Source organism: Manacus vitellinus, unplaced genomic scaffold (assembly GCF_001715985.3).
Source record: "Manacus vitellinus isolate BGI_N305 unplaced genomic scaffold, ASM171598v3 scaffold_6_pilon, whole genome shotgun sequence".
NCBI classification, from domain to species: domain Eukaryota; kingdom Metazoa; phylum Chordata; class Aves; order Passeriformes; family Pipridae; genus Manacus; species Manacus vitellinus.
Genome location: NW_021940750.1, coordinates 10,955,876 through 10,976,841, shown reverse-complemented (window position 1 = coordinate 10,976,841; position 20,966 = coordinate 10,955,876). Strand labels below are relative to the sequence as shown.

At 35.5% G+C, this 20,966-nt stretch overlaps 2 protein-coding genes across 3 annotated transcripts in view; one reads left to right on the top strand and one right to left on the bottom strand.

The window, feature by feature from the left end:
* RYR3 (ryanodine receptor 3) overlaps window positions 1-6,489 on the top strand; it is a 212,879-nt gene extending 206,390 nt beyond the window's left edge. For both annotated transcript variants that reach the window (XM_018082300.2, XM_018082301.2), the window contains exons 100-104: window positions 1,621-1,777; window positions 2,814-2,878; window positions 2,985-3,085; window positions 4,708-4,759; window positions 5,558-6,489. In XM_018082300.2, coding sequence (XP_017937789.1) covers window positions 1,621-1,777; window positions 2,814-2,878; window positions 2,985-3,085; window positions 4,708-4,759; window positions 5,558-5,653 — 471 coding nt within the window. In that variant the 3' untranslated portion in view covers window positions 5,654-6,489. The remainder of the gene's footprint in view (window positions 1-1,620; window positions 1,778-2,813; window positions 2,879-2,984; window positions 3,086-4,707; window positions 4,760-5,557) is intronic.
* Window positions 2,973-20,966, bottom strand: part of AVEN (apoptosis and caspase activation inhibitor) — a 101,969-nt gene continuing 83,975 nt past the window's right edge. The window contains exons 4-7 of the mRNA XM_029964076.1: window positions 14,252-14,322; window positions 10,504-10,599; window positions 7,590-7,950; window positions 2,973-7,002 (exon numbers count right to left, since the gene is read on the bottom strand). Of these exons, the coding sequence (XP_029819936.1) occupies window positions 6,884-7,002; window positions 7,590-7,950; window positions 10,504-10,599; window positions 14,252-14,322 (647 nt within the window). The 3' untranslated portion in view covers window positions 2,973-6,883. The remainder of the gene's footprint in view (window positions 7,003-7,589; window positions 7,951-10,503; window positions 10,600-14,251; window positions 14,323-20,966) is intronic.

Here is a 20,966-nt window from a genome sequence, read left to right as displayed (position 1 = left end):
CTATTTGTTCCCAATGCTTGCATGTGGACAAGCATTATTTAGATTATATGCATTATATGATGTTATTAGCACTAGTTATAAAAGCCTGCTCCAAAATTACAATTAGTAATTTAGTTATTAATTAAGAAGTCAAGGATGAGAAAGTGGAAATTACAAATTATTATGGGTGATGATCTTATGCTACCAACTTACCATCTGATTTCTACCCATTGCCACTGAATGTTATTTATGTAATAATAAAATATATTCTACAGATGGTATGAAGAGGATTTGATTTTCTCATTGCATACAGAAACACAAATTCAGGTATCACAAATGTAATATTCCGAATTTGTGGCCAGCTGATTTCTTCCATGGAATAGTAACTCTCTGCCCTGTGTTATACACCAAAGACAGAATAAAATACCTCAGAACAGAGGTGTATAATAGACTTCACAGAATGATCTTCCCCATTCTTGAACTTTCTTTTAAATACTCAGTGTGAGTCAGACATGTAAATTGCAGAAATTATGAAAACTGCCCAAACTGGTCCCTTTGTGAGCTGGATACAATGGTCTGGTCATAAAATAGGTGTAGGAGTAATTGGAATAATGAAACCATATTACATTTTAAACCACTCTCCTAAGTGCAGTAAATCAATTCCAAGTTACATTTGTAAGTATGATTAGACTGGTACCAGCATCTTATGTCGACAGTAAAACTGCATTATAAAAATGGATGTATAGTTCTGTTTAGTGTTTGCTTATGTCAGGTTTTATACTGGTTATTTAATACCCACTGCCATCTAATGTGACTTTGGAAAACTGGCTGGGCTTAGAGATTTAAGTTGTTTTTAGGCCGCAATGTGTGGCTGAAGGTGATTACAAGATTCTGTAGCCAATTCATACAGGAACATCAGTAGTATATCACTCCTGCAGAAGATTCCATTCTAATATACTTTCACAGCTTAAATATACAGATTTTTAAAGATTTTTCCATTAAGATTTATATGTTCGAAAAATATGACACACAGCAACATTTTTGTAAAGTTATTTTTTCTGCACTGAACTGAACACAGGCTGTTTCACATATCACAACTAATTTCCAATATACTAAACTGGACACCTAGTATTGCAAAATTAAATTATCCAGAAACCACCTAAATACTTTTGTGAATATGTCACTATTTCTTTTATGGCAATATTTTCCCACATTTCTAAACTTCATTGCAAGACTTTAGAAGATGTCCTCTGCACACTCAGAGCAAAGTAGAACCTTAGGAATCAATTTAAGGAGTAGAATATAGTTGAATACAGTAAATAATACAAGAAAAATGCTCCCAAATGGTCTCAGTCTGAACATAAGACCCAGGGAGTGAGGAGTGGGTAACAGCTGATGCTGACTCCTGCTCTTAAGTGTATCTGAAGGTGGAATCACATTAGGTAAGACAGGAACAGATTTTTGGCGCACTGTGTGTGATACATGAGGAATGATATTATGTGTTCTTTGTAACTATTCTTTGTTACTATAACTTGTGAAGAGAATTAGCAGAGCAGAATAATTGAAAAAAAAAAAAAAGAAAAAAAAAACCTCAGAGTAATTAATGGTAAATATATCTGCAAATCTTCCTCTCTTTTTTAGTGTTACCTGTTCCACATGTATGTGGGTGTAAGAGCTGGTGGTGGCATTGGAGATGAAATTGAGGATCCTGCTGGAGACCCTTATGAAATGTATCGAATTGTCTTTGACATCACATTTTTCTTCTTTGTCATTGTTATCCTACTGGCCATTATTCAAGGTAACATCACTTACCTTAGTAGAGAACTGTTCAAAATTAATTTAATGAAGCTCAGTAATGTAAACCATATTATGTTTGAGGTAAATTTAGCAGTATAGCTACAAAGACTTATTTCTGAGCTGATAAAATCATTAATTCTGAAAGTAATAATTTTAGACTTAATTCATAAATAATGCCTTGTCCCAAGTACTACACAAAGTCAAAGCACAAGATTTGTAACCTCAGTTAAGGGTCACAGATGATGCAGCTTGTGCAGGATCACTGTTCTTCCTATAATTACCATTTAAACTTGGAGAGGCTTGCTGAAGACTTTCAGCTTGGAACCGCCTACAGCTGGCTGGGGAATGGAGACTTTCCCTTGAAAAGGGTAAATGACATGAAGAAAGTCACCATGGCCACACAACTATTTCCTCCTCTCTTTAGAGGACGATTTGTAGGGTTAATTGGTTTGCAGTTTTGGTTCACAGTGAACGAGACCTCTCCTCAGTGACAGTCAGCATTCAACCATTCATTGCATGAACTGACCTCAGGCTGTTAGGAAAACACCCATCTGGTGGCAAAGAAAAAATGTAACGCATTCACAGTCCCCAGAATGATCCGATTCTAATCCTAATATGTTGGAAGTGCAAGAGTAATGCTTCAAATGCGAAGCAGCCTCAGAAACTGGCCAAGGGGGGCTCTGGGAGCAGAGCTGTCTTTGTTGAACAAGAGTTGGGATACGAGAGTTTCATGAGTAAAGGAGTGAAAATTGATTTCATTTATGGGACAAAAGAGATGAGCTTATGGAAGGTTAAATTGACTGTAATAAAGGACAGAAAAGCCTTTTCACTTTCAAGATTGTACCTCCATGTAATAGGAATTACTGCTGGGAGTGCAGTATAAAAAAACATTGGGTGTCTGGAAATTGATAGATTGTAACTTGAATTGTTCAACCTAGACATAAGTACAGTAAACTCTAGACAGTGGAGGACTGACATTATTTTCAATATGAATATTGCTCAGTACCGAACTGTTGCTACTTTTCAATTTGAAATAGGTCTGATTATTGATGCTTTTGGTGAATTAAGAGACCAGCAAGAACAAGTGAGGGAAGACATGGAGGTAGGAAGCACATTACATTTTTCATTACTCTCATTCATCTAGATTATCACCAATTAAAATAGTGTTTGAGTTAAAATTCATCTGTAACCGCAACTTGTGTTTTCAGACCAAATGTTTTATTTGTGGAATCGGCAATGACTATTTTGACACAACCCCCCACGGCTTTGAAACACATACTTTGCAAGAACACAACTTGGCGAACTATCTGTAAGTACATTTTACAGCTGGAATTGTAGTAAAATTTTTCAGGTCTAGAGTAATTTAGGTGCACACATTGCTGAAAGTTCCAAGACAGAATTCCGTAGAACTGAGGAATATCTCCTGTCCTTTCTGGTCTCCCCTCCTCTACTCCACACTGCTGGTGATCTTTGAAGTGCTTACCTTACACACAAGTTACCTTAGTAGAATGAGACTGGAAGGCAGACCAACTTCTTATTCTGCTGAAAGGAAACCCAGATATGTGGAAAGATGGGGGACAACAGTTTAATGAGTTGCTTTAGTCTGGAAGTTTTGGTTGTGCCTTCTGGGGGCTTGGTAACGCTGATGAGACCATTGAAAATTGGCCTTGATTTGGCCAAAAAAAACCCCCAAACCAAAACAAAGCAAAAAAAGGCATTTTTTGAAGGTTATTGAAAGATAACCGCCAGTAAATAAATAACTCTGATCATAGTTCTTTAGTGACAGTGAAGCTCTTCAAACTTTGAAGCAATCAGGAGTTGTAAATGTTTAGGCTATTGCCCAGACTACCAAGACAGTGCTTTTCCACTTTCATTAGCAAATACAGAGCAGACCAAAGAGGATATTTAAAAAGTTAATTTGGTGGTATTAGTTACTAATACAACGAAGATAATTACATGAGCATTGTGCCAACAAAACCAAAGGAACTGAGCCGGTGGACTCTTACAGCAGACCGACTTTGCAACACTGCATCTGAACTTTTTAAATTAAAAAAAAAAAGAAAGTGTGGCTCTTGGAGTGGAGGCTGCCTTATTCTTTGCACAGCAACTGACATTGGCAAAATCAATTGCCTTACATGATGTAAATTTCCATTAACATCCATGGTTTTACAGTCTACAACCACCAAGCTTTTCTTACTATATTGAACTGCTTAACTGGTACATGGGAACCTCTAATTCACAGTAAATTAAAAGCGGCCATTTCCTTAATATTAGAATACATAGTGAACGATCTTTTTACCCAGGTTGCCCTTTAATTAGACAACTGTTAAAGTCAGTGTACTTTCCTTTCCTCACAACAAAAGCACGTACTAAATCTAATTCCAAATGCACTGCATCCAAACTGTCCAACCAAGAGCTGTGTTACCTGTAAACAGACCTTAGTTAGTGCTCTACAGTCCTCCTTAAATAGTTCAAGCTTTCAACGTCTGACAGAGCATAGGTGTTGGAGAAGGAGAGGCTCAGCTTACGAGCTGTATGGCACAAATGTTTGGAATTCCTGGTGTAGCTCAGTATTTACCACATTTCTCACATAGTAGCCATTGTAACCTTTTCCAAGGTGAGATGTTGGAGCATACGTGCATAGGATTTGGCATATGCCTAATTCAGGTATTGCTCCTCACACTGAAATGAATAAGATGCTAAGCCATATTTTTCTACTTCTACAGATTTTTTATCTGTTAGCACTTCCACAGGAGATATGCTTCAGGACATAATTTTATCCCTTAAAAGTGCCTTAAAGGCACTTTACATGTCTAGCAGTGTCACTGCTTATAGCGTGAGGCAAGCTTCCTCACACACCCCAGGCTACAAAAGGTCAGGCAGAGATGTTATGTTTCCTGCATTAATACCTGCTTCATGTGCTTGTTTCAGGTTCTTCTTAATGTATCTAATTAACAAGGATGAAACTGAGCATACTGGCCAGGTGAGTAGAAAATAAAACTTAATGGTTTTTCTTATCTTTAAACATTTTTATCTTCTTGAGCCCTGTAGCTGTGTACCACCAGGTGGAACTGATGTACCACTGAGGAGTGTGGATGATGCCACCCTCAAAAGGCCTACTGCCAGTGAAAGAAAAGAAGGGTTAAAACAAAACCAGAGGGGGGTGGGGCGCTGCAGTGTGCTATTTTACTGAGCAGTGAACGCTGTCAGAATTCAGGTACTAGTAATGTTACTGTCATCTTTGAAACGAAAACCTCAAATGTACCAGTTACAGTTTATTCCCAAAAGATTTAGGCAGTTAAGGTACTATTTCTATAGCAAAAATCCATACATATGTGTAGATAGATAGGTATATGGATGTCTGTATGTTTAGCATTGTTAAGTCTAAATGTAAATATATAAGAAAATAAATAGGATTTAATTATATCTTATTTCTAATAAGAAGTTGTTAGGCATAGAGTACAAAAGTACCTTTGTTTTCCAATCAATGCAAAACACATTTTATATATACAGATTGTGAATAGGTTTGTTCTAACTGGACTGATTAATTTACACTTACGTATTTTACTAATAGATTTAAATTTCAGTAGTACTGAATCAGGAAAAGTGCAGATAAAACTTTTACAAACATTCTTCAGTTATGATCTTCAGAGTTCCAGTGCCTTTACAGTTCTATTCCATGGAAATAGGCACAGTATGTGGTTATTTTTAAAAATTTAAAAATTTTTCTATGGCACTAACTGTATGCTGACTGTTAAAATAAATACTTTCTCATTTTCAGGAGTCATTTGTGTGGAAGATGTACCAAGAAAGATGTTGGGATTTTTTCCCAGCAGGGGACTGCTTTCGAAAACAGTATGAGGATCAACTTGGCTAATATCACAAAAAAATTATTTATTCATGAACTATTAAGATAAAAAAAAAGAAATCTATTCTTTTCATGGTGCAATTTCACAGCTTGTATTTGCTTTAAATGTCTTTAACCTTCAAGACACACATAAAATTTGACACTATTTCAGAGGCTTTTTGTACCTACCACATGTGAAACAGGTCTTTTGTTGGAATTTTAATTAGAAAAGAGAAAACTATGCCTGATTAACTTAAGCCTTCCAGTTCAAACATGTCCTAAAATTATAACAACTTTTTAACCACATCATTAACCTGGTGTTTGGCAGTAAGTTGAAAGGGCTAAAAGGCATCTTAATTGCACATTTGACATTGAAGAACTTGAACATCAGAGGCCATGCCTCAGAAAAAATAGTTCAGCTAACTGCTGTCCAGTTTTTCCCCACAGTATTTGCTAGTGAATGTATTAAGATACAGTTTGAAAAGCTTTAAGCAGTTAAAAAGAAATCATTTTCAAACATTTTGTCAACCTTGAAACATTAAAGTGCCTTAAAACCTCTGTAGACATAGCTATGCAAACTTTTTATTTATGTTAATGTTCTAGATGAACAAACCCATTAACTGTATTGCTTTTCTGTCTTTCTGTATCAAATTACACTTGAAGTTAGTTAATATACTACCTTCAATAACAGCTTATTAGATGCTGCTGTTAAAAGACATAACACTGTATCAAAATGAACACAGTTTAAATCTTAGGCCAAAATAAAACAATGCTCTACAGTCACCTGCAAGTAGAAGTTGTTAGGATTATGCATTCTTTTTTCTTCTAATAAAAGTGCCCACTGCAATAAAGTATTATAAACCAAATATTACCGTTGCTGTCATCTTTGCCATTTTTCTACAATATGGAGTTGTGTGAGAATGGTGACTAAAAACACATGTATTCACTGTTCAGTCATGGCTTTATTTTAAGGACTACATAGAGCAAGTACAAGCTGCAATAACTGTTCTCTTAGCCTGCTTCTTTAGCAAAGAAAATTCCAATTTCATCACAAATTTTAGACCTTTCTAATAATGTTATTAGTCTTCGACAATTTTCAATCCCACCTAAATTAATTTTGGTTGCACAAAATTTTAGGAGCCAGCATACTGGTACACTGAACAAGGTGAAACAGAGAAAGGAAATAAAAAGATAAAGAGAAGTTCAACTTTTTATGTAATGTTTGCTATATTCAATTATTCACATGAGGAAATTTGAGCTTCAGGAGATCATGCTGTCCAGCCAATCTTCAAGCTCTTCCTCAGTAACATCTTTAGATGTACTTTGCTGTTGCTGTGATGATGTACTCTTCTCTTCAGGCATATCTACTTTCAAAGGGTCTAGAAAAGCAAAAAGAACAGGCTTGATAATCTGGAAACAATTCTATACCAGCTTTTTTTCCTGGGTCATTTTGCTTTTTAATACACAACTGACTGCATTTAAACACAATCTCTCTTTCTTGAAGAACAGCAAATCATATTCCAAAATTAGTTTCCATGCTAAACTTACTTTTATAAAATCAATGCTAGAAAAGTTTGAAAATAGCATTTATGACAAGCCATTGGAAATAACTGTCAATTCTTCTGTATACTATTAGTACAGTGAACTAAGGACTGATATTGTTACAATAAAATTCTCTAGCAGTACACTACTTATTTTTTTTAATTTAAAATTTTGCTGAATCATAAGCCCAATGCTGTTTTGCAGAAGAATTTCTTTTAATGCTTAAAGTGTACTGACAATGGCGAAACTTTAGTTCATGAGGATTTAAAACTGAAAATGAACAAAAGGGTCAGAACACAGCACCAGATAAATGAAATGCAGTATGAACGAGATGATGACAGCAGTACTGTTGAGTGGCTAATCAAGAATTCCGGAACAGAGAGCAGTGGAAATTAAATAAGAGCACGCTGGGGAGAAAACTTACCACTTTCCTTACATTCCATTTTCAAATCTTTCTCAGTTGATATGTTGTAGGATAATGTGTCTGACACAGGTCTGTTTCCTGTACTCATGGGAGCCTCTAGATTCAGGAGAAGATCCAGTTCTTCATCCAAATGGTCAGTCTCTTGCTTTGATAGTGGGTGGATTCTCTGAAATGGTTCTCTTGCATTTGCCTTAGAGCCGTTTTCACTTCCAGGCTCTGATGTAGCAACAGAATTACCAACAGGAGGGGAGACCAATACGGTGTCACTTTGAGCTGGAGACTGTCGGAACAGCTGATCTCTTCTCTTGACATCTTCAAAAATTTTAGATTTCATCTGTGGGAGCTCTACAGGTGTTGACGCCTAAGAGTATAAGAAAGGACTTGAGTCTTTATAATGATTATTATCTAATTTTATTATTCTGTCTAATTTGGATTGTAATTCATACTTCCTATATTTGATCACTTCAGAAGGTACAGCGAACTTGAGCAGAATTCAATTCAGAAGTGAAAGTAAAGTTATCTGGATGATACTTTTACAGAAGCAAATGCAAAATACAAACTCCTTTTATCCCTTATTACAGAATATGAGATGGTATGCTAAATCAGCAAATTCCATTGTTTCACAAATACTCATAGAATCATCAAATAGTTTGGTTTGGAAAGGACCTTAAAGATCCTCTCGTTCCAACACCCTTGACATGGGCAGGGATACCTTCTACTAGACCAGGTTGCTCAAAGCCCCATCCAACCTGGTCCTGAACACTTCCAGGGATGGGGAGAACACAGCTTCTTGGAGAAAGCTGTTCCAGTGTCTCACCACTGTGACAGTAAAGAACTTCTTCCTAATATCTAATCTAAACCTACCCTCCTTCAGCTTAAAGCCATTTCCCTTGTCCTATCCATACATGTCTTTTTGAAAAGTCTCTCTCCAGCTATTTAGTAGGCCCGCTAAAGGTACTGGAAGGCTGCTATAAGGTCTTCCCACAGCTTTTTCTTCTCCAGGCTGAACAGTCCCAACTCTCTTAGCCTGTATTCAGGCTCCAGCCCTGTGATCAATTTAGTGGCCCCCTCTGGACTCACTCTAACAGATCCATGTCTTTCCCTGCTGGGGGCCCCAGAGCTGGATGCAGTACTCCAGGTGGGGTCTCATAAGAGCAAAGCAGAGAGGGAGAATCAGCTCCCTCAACCTGCTGGTCAGGTCTCCTTTGAAACATGGTGTGCATTGCAGAGTCATGTTGAGTTTCTTGTCCACAAACACCCCCAAGTCCTTCTCCTTGGGGCTGGTCTCAATCCATTCTCTGCCCAGCTTGTATCCATGTTTGAGACTGCCCTGACCCAGGAGCAGGACCTTGCACTTGGCCTTGTTGAATTTCATGAGGTTCACAGACCCACCCCTCAAGCCTGTCAAGATCCCTCTGGATGGCCCATCCCTTCCCTCCAGCGTGTTGACCACATCACACATCTTGGTGTCACCAGCAAACTTGCTGAGGGTTCGCTTGGTCCCATTGTGTGTGTCACTGACAAAGATGTTAAACAGTGCTGGTCCCAACAGTGACCCCTGAGGAACACCATTTATCACTGATCTCCACTTGGACATGAGCTGTTGACCACAACTCTTTGTGTATGACCATCCAGCCAAAATCCATGTCTCTCCAGTTTAGAGACAAAGATGTAGTGCGGGACAGCGTTAAATGCTTTGCACTTCCTGGAAAATTACTTTTCCTTAATTCTTCTGTAATGAAATCCCATCAGTATTCTGAATTTTGGAATGACTAGAGTCAGAATTTGGCTAGAAACATCATCCCATGTTAGGCCATCCCTCCAAAATTCTAGTCTTAAACAAAACCATACTACAGGTTGCTGAAAATCAATTAGCCAATGTTATAGTATATAGCCATATATTTTGAAAAATGAAACTAAACTGTAAAACATTGTCAAACAGTGAAACCAGAAATGGCAACTCATTATTTAACTGTGTAACAGATTCAGCTTTTATCAGGATGCCCTAGTGTTGATAACACTGCAGCATAACTGATGACCACATCCCTGGTCAGAATGACAAGACAAAGATTAAATGCCATAACAAACAGTTTATAACCCTGACAAAAGTTAGAGACCATGACTAGAACTCCTAAAAAGAAAACTGTATGTGAAAGTAACATTTATTTGCAGATTCCCTTAGCCATCACATCTGCAGACATACCTTGAGCTGCTTTAACAAAGAGCATAGTGTCAGCTGCAGAAGCACTTCATGCAACCCCAAACAGACCCTTCTATAAGGGTCACGTTTTTCCTTGCTTGAGCAGATGGATCTTAAGAATTTTGTTTTTATGTTTAACTCTCATTGGCTCTTTTGCGCTTACATTAATATTTTCTTTTTCATAATCTGAAGAAATATTTTTTAATAATATTGTTGCTTCCCCCTGCCACTGGAGCATAAATAATATTTTCTTCACCAGTATGATTGAGAGTTCTACCTGTTCTAACACTGATGTAACACCAATTCATGTAAAAAAACATGTTTGTTGATATTAGTTATGCAGAACATTAAATCACAATTAAAGTAATTAACAGGAAAGAATGTGAAAACACTTTCAAAATTTTGGTGCAACTAAAACCAGCTGCTAACAAAAGAAAAAAATACAAAAATAATGCAATCATTTAACGTCAAACACTCTGATACCTGACTTCAAATCTAATATGCTGCACATCCAACCATTTTGTTTAAAGCCAAGTAAGCACAAAAAATGTGCTGATAGAGGGGTATCCTGCATTACATGCCACTTGACATGCCAGTCTAACAGAATATATTTACTTACATAATACACTGTACTTACGTTTGAAGACTAATCATTCTTGCATAGATTTTTCTCTTAAAATATTTGCATTTCCTAATGTTAATTCACAGCATTACCTGTACAAGGTCAGCAGCTACATTCAATTTCAGATGTAGAGGCAATTCCTGAAGGGCCTGGACCAAAGACTGGCAGTCAACAGAAAGTGCAGAGAACTGAAATATAATTTAACATACAGTATACTTGTGAATAAAAAAACCCAAACACAAAAAGAACACAAACAAAAAAATCTAATAATTTTAATCTATTACATTCCCTTGTTCCACTTATTTGAGGAACCTGGAAAACAATCTAATGAAATACACAAATTAATAGTTTAAATTACACTTATATGGAGCAGTTTGGCTAAATTACCATATAAACACTTACACTGTAAATAATAACTTACTGCTAAAAAACAAGCTGTAAACTAAATACTCCTTAGACAATGCCTTGAAAGTCTAAAATCGGAAATAGTTCAGAATAGTTCAGTCATTCTTATGACAATGTCATAAGAAGCTTTTCCAACTGAAACATGTTTTAAACTGTGAAGCTTTCATGTGGTTTGAAATGACATTCTTTAGTGAGTTGCTACTATTTTCTAAGCAATCAACCCATAGCTCCTGTGTAGCTATACTGTTTTTAATGGCTAAACAGGGGCCTTTTTATAGTTCCACATTTTTAAAAATGTTTTGATACTTACAAAAGCAACAAAGTATATAGTTACAAACACTTCTAAAATTATATTCAATTATACTGCTGCTAAATTACAACTTATTACTGTGACAGTTACTGAAGCTCCATTTTCTCTTGACCCCTTTTTAAAAACAGATTTACACAAAATGAACCAGCAATATTTGACATTTTTACATAACAACCCAGACTTCAGTAATCTTAAACAGCTTTCAAGCTCACAGTATAGAAGAACATTCTGAGCGCATTCACTGTTGATGAAAAAATAATTTGATATCCATCACGTATTTTAAAATCTGACAACAAAATGCTTAGGTTCAGTCTATACTCTCTTTTTCATGGAAGCAGAGAAGTAGCTTCCAAATCTCACTTAAAGGGATAAAATCTTGTCCTTCTCATCACAGACATTTAGAAGTCCAAATACTCATAAATTAGGAGAGAGTGTTTTGTGCCATATCATAAGAGAGTTGTCAAAGAAATTCACACTGCTTCCAAAAGCCAGTCAATAGGATGGTTTTTGACATTTGCACGCCTAGCAAAAATAAATCAGACAGTGTGTGTTCTGACAGTATACTTGCAAAATTAAAATAAATTAAAAAAAGAAGCAATGTAGTTGATTTAACAGTTTCTTTTATCCAAATTCTGGTTCTGGTATCCAGTAATAAGAGTGAAAGGATCAAACAAATATCTGATGGTTAGAATTTTTCTCCTCTACCAACAACTTTATTTTACAATGCATTGGTGATCACCATCAAAGATGATTCACTGGTGTAAGTAACCTCACAAAGTCTTCAGCAAGCAAGCCTTGTTGCCCAGCAATGAATCAGATCTTCAGAAAACCCAGTTATTTTGACAGATATTGAAGATCAAATATGGCTTCTGCACAGTTACAAAAGACAAGGAAATTGTATGAATCTAGTAACACAAAAAATTGTAAAAAGTGAAGTGTCACTGAATAACATTTAAGTGCATTTGAGAAGAGCTATGTAACTTGCAAAAATATTAACAAGAATGAACATTGCAAATGAAGGTTAAAATTAGAGATACAGAAGAGTTGAGAATGAAGGAAAAGAGGAATTTGGAAAAACAACATAATAGAAGAAGGAATTTGATATTCAAGTAGAGACTTCACTAAAAGTGGTGTTGTAATAAAAAGCAAAGAAATCAAAGCAGTATTTAATAAATTATGAACACCTCATGGCACATGTAGTTATTTGTTCAAAAAAATAAACAGAGGCATACTTTGTCGCTGGAATTGCTATTTTTTACTGAAAAATCCAAATTACTATTACCTGTTTGATCTTTCAATTGCAGACTATGTTCTGAAATGTTTTTATTGTATTTTATCAATATACAATGGAGAAAACCCAAACATACTTTTTGTAGCAATGAATGATAGTATTCTTAATAAAATGAATTTTTTTTATTGTTGATGTCACTGTTACATTTCCATTCGTCATTTGAAACCGATGCTTTGCCATTGCTTTCTACAAACAGTAGGGAATGAGAAATATCTAGTCATTCTGCAACTATTTTTATATCTTTTCTCTTTATTTTGTTCCCTCATAATAAATTCACTTCAGTTTACAATTCTCTAATCCTGTACATAATGTATAGAAGGCAAAGAATTAGAAAGACCAGGAATTTGGCAAACGGTATGAATGATGTAGGGTGAAAATTAGACTTGGATTTGGTTTTCAGGGAAAAAAAAGATGGGTCAGAAACAAAAGGAGATACCAGGTTAAAGACCAAAGACAATGTGAAAAATTAGATAATATTATCAAACCATTTGGGACTGGATTCTGGACTAAAATAAGAACTCAAAGGAAGGGTAATTGTGACTAGTGCAGTAAACTATTTCAAAGTGACATAAGGACAGTGAAAGACAGGAAACAGTTTGAAATAACGACTTTGGATGGGGCAGAATGAATTACTACAGTTTCCTAGGGACAGAGGCAGAAGAACGTGCCCACCACAGCACACTCTGCAATGAGTAAGAGCATGGGACCAGCTCCAGAACTGTGCGGTCTCATCACTGGCAGTTAGAAGAATATTTGTGAAAACCACTGTCAACATGCAATTTCACTCTTCTCACAATGGCTTTAGCCATTCAGGAATTAATGTGTTCAAATCACCTAAATGCTATAATGACAAGAATATGAGGAAATGAAAAAGAAATTAATATTCTGGTTACTGACAACATCCTGCACACTAGAAGCAGAAGAACTGATAAGAAAAAATACAGTCATTGAAAGACAGGTGGTGGTTTAAACAAATGCTGCATTTGGTTTTATTTCCTCACTTTAATTTGACTTTGCAACCCTAAAGTACCTTTAAATATCACTTCCCAGGGTATAATTAATGTAATATTTTAGAATATTGTAATATTTTAGAATATTGTAATATTTTAGAAAAGAAATAGCAAATCTTTAAAATTTGAATACATATGCATGTTTCAAGACACACTTAAGCAAAGTTTCACAGCAATTTTAAGAAAAGCCTGGAAGACAAAAGCATTTATCTTGCAATAACTCAGGTGACTTACATGAGGAAGACAGCTGCAGAGACAGGGACACTTTCAAGTATCCTGATATATAAAACAGGAGACTTCTATTGATGTGCTCCTTTTTATTTAAGCATAAAAAATTCACATACGAATAATCTAGCTGGTGCCCTAATTATTTAGGACATGAAGTTTCAACCACAGGATAAGAACTGTAAATTTGAAGGAACTAAAATACGTTTCATTGTTCAATATATGAAGAGACTCATAAGGGTTTTGTTACAGTCATTTTACTAAACTCTTTTCTCTTGAATACAGATGAAAAAAGAAGGCTGACCTGCTATGTCAGTAAAGCAAAGTGACAGTTTCTTATTTTCTCTTCACTGGAGAGATTTCTTGTTTTTTCCTCCCAGCATCACCTAAAAACCTAGCCTGATGCTTTGATTAGTCTTCAGCAGAAAAAAAAAGGACAAGGCCCAGTAGCCTCCAGCATCAGGGAAAAGTTAATAAAAATATACACAATAAAGAGTGCTATTATTGTATTAACAGTTTGTTGCTGAAAGCACAACTGCCTAGATATTCTGTCCTAGGTGATTATCTATATAAAATCATTTGAATGATAATTCTGTTACCTGCTTATGGCTTATGCTTTCTTTATCCCATTCTTTCTCATCAGCAAATCGAAACTGTGTAAAGGAATCTCCTAAAGAAAAGAAATAAAAAAAAATTATTTAAAAAAAATTAACAAGTTTTCTCTGAAGTTTCCAACCTGAAGAAATAAAGTCAATAAATAAATCTTTCTTCAACAAATTTGCAGTTAATATTAATGCTGCTTGCATTCACAATACTAAACTTATTTATGTCAAAGTTCTATAGAAATTTTAATCACTTATTTGCAAAACGGTACTGAAAAAGGGGCAACAAATTAAAAACTGAATGAGCAGGTGCTAAGTGCCATGTCAGCAAGCAAGATTTTCACTCAAAAATCCAATTTGGACAACATACTAAGAATACATACAGTATTCACAGAGTTAATTTCTTATGAACAGCTTTGAAAGTGCTGTAGACCTTCTCTTACCGACATGCAAATATTTCTTAAAATGGATTATAATTATTTTATGAAATCGCTTTGTACAAGCCAAATAAAGACTTCTTGTTGTCTGGTAGCTAAATTCTCTCTCTTCCTTGAACTAGTCCCTACTCCAGCACATCATCAAAAAAAAGGCACTGAACCCCACATTCCAATTCATATACAAGAGGGACTGAATTAAAAGAAACCCTTAAATAGGACTAATTAAGTTACACATATAACCTTAGTTACAGGATCTTCTAACCTACAGCATTCCTTCAAGCCATCAGGAACTTCCTCTTACTATAAGGGTTGTTCAATTATCATTTTCTCTTAAATGTGATATTTTTATTGCAGTACCATGCTGTGTTGCAAAAGACAGTTCCAGTCCTATAAATTATTTACTGAAAAAAACATACAAGAATTCCAGTAACTCAAAAAAATCAGTATGGTCTGTGACAGAGGAAACATGAAAGATTCAGGTTGCAAGATGATGGCCAAAGGTCTAGAGAAACAGAAAGCAAAGACATCACTGATGCAAAGTATGGGATGTGTCATCTTAGACTGTGCAGTTTAAAAACAAATAGCTGTTTGAGGAGCTCTGTCAGAAAAAAAACACGTTGAAATATTTCGTGAAAGAGATGAAATTTGATCCTGAGAATTCAGAGTTACTAAGTTGGTCAAGGGTCTCTCTTATGAGGAAAGGCTGAGGTAGCTGGGCCTGTTCAGCCTCAAGAAGACATGACTGAGAGGGACCTCATCAATGTCTATAAGTATCTGAAGGGAGGGTGACAAGAGGATGGAGCTCGGCTCTTCTCAGTGATGCCAAGCAATAGGACAAGAAACAACAGGCAGAAACTGATGCACAGGAAGTTCCACCTGAACCTGAGGAAGAACTTCTTTCCTGTGTGGGTGACTGAGCACTGGAACAGATTGCCCAGAGAGGTTGTGGAGTCTTCCTCACTGGAGATATTCAACATGTCCAGATGCAATCTTGTGCCATGTGCTCTGGGATGACCCTGCTTGAACAGGGAAGTTGGACCAGATAGCCCACTGTGGTCCCTTCCAACCTTACCCCTTCTGTGATCACATGTAAATCACTATGATTTATTCCAGCAGCTTGTTTAGAAGCAACAACTTATTCTTTCCTAATCTCTATTAGAGAATGTATGTGCTAGAGGAAGTTTTCAATGGCTTTATCAACAAGTGAGCATTTAGCTTCTATTTGGCTCTCAATATCCTGCCATTTATACCTTTAACAGTTCCCGAATCATGCCCTTAATCTTGCAGACAAAATCCAAACATAAAATGTGCTGTCTCCACAACTGGCTTCTTTGCCATTGTCTGCCTGTCCCAGAATGTAGGGAAGCTCAGCCTTTCAGCAATTCGCTCAATAGTGCAAGCATTAGCTAACTCCTGTTTTGTAAACAAAATGAATAAGCAGCAAAATGGCACAGTAATTAGCATATTTCTTTGCCAAATAATAAGAAAAGGGAGATCTAACCATCTCCCAGCCAGAATTTAAAATTGATTGGCCATGGATTTTTTTTTTTTTTTTTAGTATCTAAACTAAATTTCTACTTCATCACATTTTGTGTCTGGTCACTGGGTATGCAAAGGTACTCATATACTAATCACACTGTCTGACTCGCATGTCCACTGTTGTAATCTTCTGAATCATTACAGCAAGAAAGTGACATTCTCAGCTGAATATTTGTAGAGATATTTAAGATCATTACCATGTTCAGCTTGAAGTTGCATTTCTCTGTTTTCATTACTTTTATCCACCATGGTTCAGCATTACTGTGCTGACATACAACCTTGCCTGATCAGCTAGGTTTTGGTTTACATTCAATGTCTACAGCCACTACTATTTTGAAAACAACCAGTGTCAAACAGTACAAGTGCAAATAATGAAAATTAAGCATTGAAATTAACATTTAGATATCTAACAAGGTGGCTAATTTTACAAATGTTTAGTTCATACAATACAAATACCAGGTTCCAAGATGGCTAGGTATGCTCAGCAGTGTTGAAAAATTAGACCCTGTATCTTTATGTCTCTATCTGCAGATACAAATACTTAACTTGAGCACTCACAGTCATCTCACTGCTAACAAAGGTACCTTCCTCTTCATTGCACACAGCACAAGAGGAAATAAACCCCCTTTTCAAAATATCTAGAATACTGCTAATATGTGGTAAGTAATGCTGAAAATCAAAGAAATACAAATTCAGTCTCATGATTTTAAAATGTGTACTAGAATGTGCAAATTAATTTACATTTTAACAGCTCACATTTTAAAGGCTCTATTTAGTTACACATGTGAAGAAGTTCTACTGAAAAATAATTAAACAAAATTACCCTCGAAGTCTTCCTACTATTAGAACAAAGGCATAAGTACTTTCTTCCAATAACCCCAAGACTGCTTTAATTATTTCTCATGTTGCACCACAGAAGAAATAAGAGTTTTCTCTGCTCTTATAAAGGAGTAAAATTAAACTAAAGGATTAGTCAAATGCTTTCAGTATCTCAGAATGACCACATATAAAGCAGCTAAACCAACCTACTTCATCAGGAAAATCCACTGGAATCAAGAACTGCTTTATGATTCTCCGCACTCACAAAGTTGGTAATCGCAGATCTGCAGTTTGATATTGTATTGCTGAATTAAAGAGTATGACTTAAACTGTAGTTTAATTAGGCTCTTTAAATAGGTTAACAAAGCATGCCTTTCAAATGGAAAAGAATAACTACAATTCAAAATAGCATATTTAATGCAAGTTAGGTTAATGAGAATGTTGGTCTAACCAATTATCTTTTCACAAATTCCTTTACCCTGAAAATAACTTCCTTTTATGCCATGAATACTAATTAGATGTCTTGCAATGACTCTGAGTTTCTTCCAGCATAAAAAAAATACTTTTTTTCATGTGAATAATTTTTATGTTACTTACAAGTATCACTCGGCCTTAAAATACAGAGTAGCTAAAAATAATGCATTCAAGTAAACCTCGTGCGCTGTCTTTGGTAACAGTCATAATAAGCCTTAATATTCTTTATTGTTTAAAATATAAAATTACTATGAAAACAGCAGAACTAAACCACCATGCTTTCCTATCTCTTGAATATGTTTTGAAGCTAAATCAATTTCTTTAAATAGAATGTATCTTTCTCACTTTCATTAGTCCAATTATCCTTTAATACAAATATTCCTTGAATTGCAGAGTCAAACAGATCCTACCTGTAACCTATAATAAATATTTTTCAATCTGTGAAATTGTAAGTATAAAAATTGAAAAAATTGAAGAAAAACAGTTTTCAGTAGGAAAAATGACATATCTGTGGAATACTTCTATTCACTTAAAATTCTCTCATTCACATAAAACATTACTGAAGACAGATGAAAAATACTCCATAATCCTAGAGATAGAATTTAATATTGGAGGGGGAATAACATAATAAACAATGTCATATGATCCTTCTAAGACTGCCATAATGTCAGGAAGTGCTATAAGTACAAATATAAGACTACGCTCACTTTTCAAATCATAATTTACTTTCTCCTAAATAAGAACCAATGATTTCGATAAACTTGGGGGTTTCCAAGCTTTGTTCATCTCCCATTTATTTTACTTTATGAATTCAAACCTCTGTCTACAAGTTTGCTTAGTTAACTAAATAATATGCAATAAATTTATGACAACAGCATGCAGGTGACCCAAACAAACCAAACCAGAAAACTACAACTTAGCTACTCTGGGAAATCAACAATGAGACCTAAAATATCTCAAAACATACCCTCTATCTACTTAGTACATCAGTCAAATTTCTTCCTGAGTTACTAAATTAAGAAGATTCTCACCAAATAAAGTCCATCCTTAGAATTGATTTTAAGCAACTTCCCTTCCCAAGAGATCTCTTTATATTGATCATAAATTCATCACTATTTATGAAGGATGCAATATCAAAATGAGCTATGGGCCTGTTCCACCAGTCTCCTTCATAAATTGCAGAAATGCAGAAGGAAACGTGTTATTTTTAAGGTGAAAAAAGGCAAAAATTCTCCAAACTAAGACTTTTCTGCAGCGAAAACCAATCTGAATTGCAGAGTTAAGGCATGAATGATGCTTGAAATTTTATCCAACATCAGTGCTTCATATAAAAGGGACCAACTCTCTTGAGGAGTCAGAGGTAAGATAAGGAACATATTTTTTTCCTGATAGTGCAAAACTTCATGAAGAAGGTCCAAGAGAAGATAGAAATTCATAGACCAAAGAAAAGGTGGGCAACTAGTAAGTCAGTAATTTTGAGCTAATTTACAATCAAAAGAGCAAACTAAAGCTCAACAGTCCTTTAAGATGAATTAGGCGCAAATGAATATTTCTCAAACTGGAGGAAAAAGCACAAGGAAGGAATCCTATCCATCCATCCATGCCATGGCCTGCTCTAACAGAAGATTTTGAAACCAGCATGGAAACACAGACTGGGTGCTTGGGAATATCAGTGGAATAAAAAGATGTCTTTTCATCTTACAGGGTTTCCTCACAGTGTGGTTGCTATACATATTATAGATATACATATATATATACATATTACAGATATTCATTTTGTATCTACAATTAATGCTCATTTTGTATTAAAAAAATTTTTATTTCGATAAATACTACAGAAGATTTCCTTTTATAGGACACATAAGAGTTTTCTTCTTTTTTTCTCCTACAAAAGCAGACTTACATATATACAAATGCATAATAAATGTTTCTCCAACACTACTAAATGTATGTTCTGCAAAATATGATTAATTTTATACACATCATAAACAGATTATTATCTAGTACAATAATTTCCTCACAATGAGATAGTGTATAATACTGAGAAAGAGATTTCTGGAAGAGAAAACTTCCAAAGACTCTGTGGCAGTTCCAGTAACTTTACTTATTTCTAATTTTTTACTTTCTCTATTTCCGTAGAACACACACTGTAACTATTATCTTTTACTATTACTAAGGTTGCAATGTGCTACTTACACAATTTGCCACAAGCATAGATTGAGTAATAGCAATTTTCAAAATCTGAGAATACAAAACCAAAACATAAAGACCCTGAAAGAACTCAACATCTATTAGTTTTCTTCAGATACTATTAAGATCAGTATATTGCAAGTCACTGCAAAGTCTGTCTTTTCAAGAACATGACCTGTATTTCCAAACAACATACCTTCACCACAAATACTTTAACACAACCTAAATTTTCCCCTACTTCCTTTGCTTACCAGTAGGTTGAACAGATATATACTACAAACTCCAGAAGGCTTATGCAACACTCAGCATAAAAATTTTAACTACCAGCAGAAGATATATCTCAAAGAAAATATCTTCTATAACATTCTTCTACTGTTACCAGGAGAAATTCTTGAGCACTGCACAAACACAGAATCGTGGAATGGTTTGGGTTGAAAGGAATCTTAAAATCACCTAGTTCCAACACCCTTTCTATGGGCAGGGACACCTTCAAGTAGACCAGGTTGCTCAAAAGCCCCATCCAACTTGGTCTTGAACTTCTAGGTATGGGTTATCCAAAACTTCTCTAGGCAACCTGTTCCAGTGCCTCACCATCCTCACGGTAAAGAATTTTTTCCTAATACTTAGTGTAAACCTGCCCTCTTTCAGTTTAAAGCCAATCCCCTTTGTCCTATCATTACATGCCCATGAAAAGTGCCTCTCCAGACTCCTTTTAGCCCCCTTTAGGTACTGGAAGGTGCTATAAGGTTTCCCCAGAGCCTTCTCTTCTGCAGGCTGAACCCCAGCTCTTTCAGCCTGTCTTCATAGGATACTGATATCAAGGATATTTGTAGCCTGCACTGCAAACTATAAAGGATTCAAAAAGAATTAATTCCCTGGTACAACTACACAGTACTACTAGTCACATTTTACAATATAAACATGTGAATCTGACCCAATGGCAGGATTATCTGATCAAGGCTAAATGATGTCTTCAAATTTAAAATGTGTCACAGATAAAGGAGTGAGAAGGAAGGATCTTTGGAAATTACTGCTGGTTCTGGAACCAAGAGTGTCTGTTCAGAACAGAACTAATTTAACATACAAAGGAACTGCAGCCTAATGAAATCAAGGAGAGATATCAGTTTTTCAAATGAGGAGCAGGGTTAAGCCAACGAATGCCAAAGAACACAACAGTTTAAAATGAAAACAAACAAACGAACAAAACCCAAAACAACTCTTTTTATTAAAAATTAAAGCAGAGATTAACAAGA